The sequence below is a fragment of the Sinocyclocheilus anshuiensis genome, unplaced genomic scaffold, assembly GCF_001515605.1.
Source record: "Sinocyclocheilus anshuiensis isolate Anshui unplaced genomic scaffold, SAMN03320099.WGS_v1.1 scaffold1598, whole genome shotgun sequence".
NCBI classification, from domain to species: Eukaryota; Metazoa; Chordata; class Actinopteri; order Cypriniformes; family Cyprinidae; genus Sinocyclocheilus; species Sinocyclocheilus anshuiensis.
In genome coordinates this window covers 92,539-97,312 of record NW_015542438.1, presented here as the reverse complement: position 1 = coordinate 97,312, position 4,774 = coordinate 92,539, and the positions used below count along the sequence as shown (strand labels likewise).

Below are 4,774 nucleotides of genomic sequence, written 5' to 3'. Positions count from 1 at the left end.
GGTCCCGCAAAACCCCGGAGCGCACATTTCAGAGTAGAATTACTGGCTATAGCATTATTTTTCAGAGAAACAGCTATGTAAACATAACTTGTTTCCTTAATATCTAATTACTAATATCTAGTAAACATATTATGTTACTTTTTGGCTTTAGAAGGGTCCAAAAATTACATACAGCACCTTTAAGGTCTTAAATCAGAGCAGAAAGTCTTAAATTCATAAAGTCATAACATTAAATGTTGCATGCACTGCAAAAATGTCTTGCTTTCCAGTGCAAATATCTAAACATCATTAAATCAAGAAACATTTAAGCAAAATGAAGATGGTTGATGTGACACTGAAGACTGGAGTAATGATGCTGAAAATACAGCTTTGATCACAGGAATAAATTACAGTTTAACACGTATTCACATAGAAAACCATATTTTAAATGATAATATTTTACAATATAACTGTTTTTTTATCTTGCTGATCCCAAACTTTTGAACAGCAGTATATATATATATATATAGTGATGATGACCTAAAACATTATTACTTGAGATGCAAAATGAAGATATTAAGTCTTGTTTTCTGAGAAATTGAACAAAATTAAGTGAGTTTATGCTTAAAACAAGAACAAATATCTGTCAATGTTTTGTTTGATTTAAGCAGATTTTTCTGGCCTTATTGGCAGATATTGAATCTTTAGACATTTGCACCAGAAAACAAGACAAATTTACTGAAGAAGAGCATATTTTTTGTAGTGTGATCAGAACATACAGTGAAAGTTATTTCCATATTATAGTTGAGCTATTTTCTTGTTTTTGTAAAATGAATTAGAAAGAAATGGAGATCGTATTTTCAAAGTTTGAAGTGTTGATTAATCCAACTCATTGGGCCAGATTCACTAAACAGTGCAAATTAGCGTTAGCGCGCAATTCTGCGTGTGATTTACTGAAAATGCGCACATTAAAGAACACAGACGCAGCAGATAATTTCTATAATAACCAGCGCAATCTACCAAGAGCAGCTCAAATTACTGCCTGCTTTAAGACATGCTTGTTTTGGGTGTTAAATAATGCCACAAATACCAGTAATTTGATGAGTGCATACGATAGTAAATGATATTATGGAGGATTCGCCGTGTGATTGCTAATGATGGAGTGGTGTGAGCGGAGGCTGGTGTTGATGTGATGTGTGTCGCAGGGGGTTCACGAGTCTAAAGGTGTGAGCAGTGATTACCTGAAGCTGGAGTGTCTGGTGCAGAAGGTGGTGTCTCCGTATCTGGGGACTCACGGCCTGTTCTCCGGCGACGGCTCGGTGGCGCAGAGCTCGTGTGTTCTGGGTGAGCAGCGTCACAGTAAAGCTCACGCAGCAGTCGCAGCACATTCTCCTGACCCATCCTTCCTTTGCTGTTCTCAGAGAAGCGGCTCCTGCGCCGATGGCCGCGCTCCAGCGACTCGCCCGCTAAGAACCCCGTGGTGCGCTCCAAGAGCTACAACATGCCCATGCTGACGCCGGTGGCCGAGTACGACCCCGAGAGCAGCGCCGGGGCCAGACGCCACTCCGTGTGTCAGATGACCTCCTGCGCAGAAGAGCCAGACGTCTGCGAGGATCCGTCTCCTCCCATCGTGGACCAGATCCTGGAGTCTCTGGACTCAGACACCGATGGAATATTCATCGACTTCCGCCGGCAGCGTTCCAGCTCGTCTGACTTCAGCCGGGAGAGCGAGAGCGCGGCGTGACCTTTGACCTGACGACAGGCCGCTGAAGACGCACCTGCAGAGTTTGTTTCTCGATCGTGAGTGTTCAGAATAGCAGAATAACATACTACTCTACCGTACTAGTGTTGCAGTGTGAAATGTGTAACTGCACCGATGGACAGTAATCATGACGGAGCGCTTTTACATTTATGTGAAGTTGTTTTGCGCAGAATTGGATTACGTTTACATTTAGTCATTTAGCAGATGCTTTTGTCCAAATGAGGACAATAGAAGCAATCAAAACCAACATAAGTCTCAGTTAGCCTAGAGTTAATTGTGCAAAGCAACTGTCGTGTTTTTTTAAGATGACAAAGGACTCAAGTTCACTCTTCACCAATGCACATCTAATGGACAAAATCCATGAACCATTTTAACTATTTAAAAAGTTCATTATCAACGCAAATGAATAATCATAAATAATTTAATCAAATAATCTTAGTGTTTTTTCATGAAGTATTGCTTTAGAAAAGACAGAAAAAAGTCAGTAGCAAAATGAAAACAAAGCACATAAGAAGCAGTAACGAGCACGAGAGAGCAGAGTATGTTATTAAAGCTGCTAAAGATATTCAGACGAGCAGTGATTTCTCCTCTTCTTGTCAAATGACTGATTGATTAATAATAATGTAACATACAGTAAGATCTAATAATGCACAGATGTAATGAGATCCATCCTGTGTTTTCTGGTCTGTTAAGACCATGCTGACGCTAACATCTGGCGCAGAAGTACACGAGTCTAGTGAGACTAGCAGAGATTTCTGAGTACATTTGTGCGGTTTCACTCGAAGTGTTTTGCCATCAGTGTGCTAGTTCTTCATTCTGAACACGATTTTTGTTTCATAAATACTTCATCTCATGTTTTGTTTTTAATGAAAGACTCATGGAAGAAGGTACAAATTTCTTTGTGATTTCTTTACAAAGACAGTAAAAATACTGATTGGAGACTTTTTAGGAGAAATCATTGGAGCTGAAATCATTAGTCAGTGAATGAAACTAATTGTTATTTGCAGCATGATTTTTTTTCATTATGTGTTGAATAATGGCTCTTCTTTTTTTTTCCTGATTTTACTAACCAGATTACTATTTTTATTGTAATTCTAATTTTAAGTCAAATGATATTTTACTGGTGATTAAATACGTTTGTCCTTATTTAGTACGACATTTTCAGTTTTGGTCCCTTTGTTTTAGATTGAGTGTTTCTTAAGATCTGCTTGAACTGAAACGGTCCTTCAGAAGAGATTCTGCTCAGGTCAGTCCAGCCTCGACAAACACAGCTGATAATGCTTGATCTAAAACACTTAGTTCCTCATTATACATGCAGTTTTATGAGCCATCACGCACCGCAGGACTACTTCAGTAAAATAGGGAGAAAAAAAAAAGTCAACTAAAATGATTTGGCATTTGTAATTTTAGTGCACTACCCGTTCATCCGGATCACAGCACATACCTGGTTAGTTCATAGGTTAGTTAGCAGATGGTTGATGCACCTGATCAGCTCAAGAAGTTTAAGCGCTGCAAACACTTTTCATGAGAGATTTATTTTGTACAGCGTGTTGAAATATAAGTTTCACCAGCACAAGATTCTCGTGAAGCTGGCTGTAGCTTCATCTGAGAAGAGAAACGTCTGAATAATATACAGAAACTAGAAACACAAGATTCTCTCTGAAAAGCAAACGAGACATTCAGTTTCTCCATTTCTCTTTTTCTTTAAATAGTGTTTCTTTGTAACAGAACATTTTCCCTCCATGAACAGAAATATGAATCTATATGAATCAAACTTAAAACAGCATCACAACAACAACGAAAAGTAACTCTGTCAGTCCCCGTTACAAAGCAGAGTTCAGAGAGTCGAATACATTCATCTCCAGCAAAAAAAACAAACAGACAAAGGAAAAAGAAACACTTTGGTCGTTACGTCACGTACAAAACACCAAGACTGAACCGTTGACTGACTGTAACATGACTGAAACATGTAACATTTTCTGCTTTAAAGTGCACATTTTGAGGCTTTGCTAACTGACAAACACACACACACACACACACACACACACACACGTGTTTACAGACCGACCGAGTGTGTGTGGGTCACAGACGACACATGAAGCGGCTGAATCGGTGTGAGATCAGACGCATTAATGTTCATCTGAACTCACTGACACTTATTGCTGAGAATGAAAACAAAGCTGAAAAACTGCAGATCAACTGATGAAACTCACACACGTGTAAAAACGGCAGTTTCAGTTGTGTTTGTGTGTGTGTGTGTGTGTGTCAGTTTCATCCGTTCCACAATGATCATCGCGTCATGATGGGGCTTTTCTGTTGGTTTCAGTAACTCGCAGATCAGACTGCGCTGGATTATCTTTCCTATGAGAATGTCACATCAGGAGCTAAAATAATACTTAAAACAATTGTAACAGCTAAAACAAATACTTCAGAATAAAAAAAAACACTGAAAGGGTAAAATAAATAGCTGAATTGCACAAGCACTCTATGACTGAACAACAGGTCAAGAGTTCATTGTCAGGAAGCCGTCGAGGAGAAACAGCGCCACCGTGTGTTTGAGACGCGCATCGCCTCGGGAAGCTGAAATCACTGCAGATTCACCGTCATGATTTGATCTTCCACAGCTGTGAAGCAAACACACAAACTGTGAACACAGCACCGACAGTATAAGAGACTCACAGACATCGACCCACAGCGAGCATCTGACCTTCAGGTTGAAGCCCAGCAGGTCGCTGATGACCCCCGACACGGCCGACAGAATCACCACCTGAGTGATGTTATACAGCAGAGGATTCATGGTCAGACCGTACAGACGGAACGGAGCGTCCAACTCCTGCGGGACAGAGACACGTCAGCACTCGGATACGATCACAGCGTCAGTCGTGTGTGAGTGTGTGTGTGAGAGAGAGAGAGTGTGTGTTTGTGTGAGTGTGTGTGTGTGAGAGAGAGAGTGTGTGTTTGTGTGAGTGTGTGTTTGTGAGCAAGTGTGAGTGTGTGTGTGTGTGTGAGTGAGTGAGAGTGTGTGTGTGTGTG

At 40.5% G+C, this 4,774-nt stretch overlaps 1 protein-coding gene across 1 annotated transcript in view; it reads right to left on the bottom strand.

Annotated features, from left to right (window-relative positions):
• Positions 1–3,257: 3,257 nt before the first annotated feature.
• LOC107693580 (putative homeodomain transcription factor 2) overlaps positions 3,258–4,774 on the bottom strand; it is a 13,805-nt gene continuing 12,288 nt past the window's right edge. Inside the window, exons 15-16 of the mRNA XM_016493021.1 lie at positions 4,449–4,574; positions 3,258–4,365 (exon numbers count right to left, since the gene is read on the bottom strand). Of these exons, the coding sequence (XP_016348507.1) occupies positions 4,345–4,365; positions 4,449–4,574 (147 nt within the window). The 3' untranslated portion in view covers positions 3,258–4,344. The remainder of the gene's footprint in view (positions 4,366–4,448; positions 4,575–4,774) is intronic.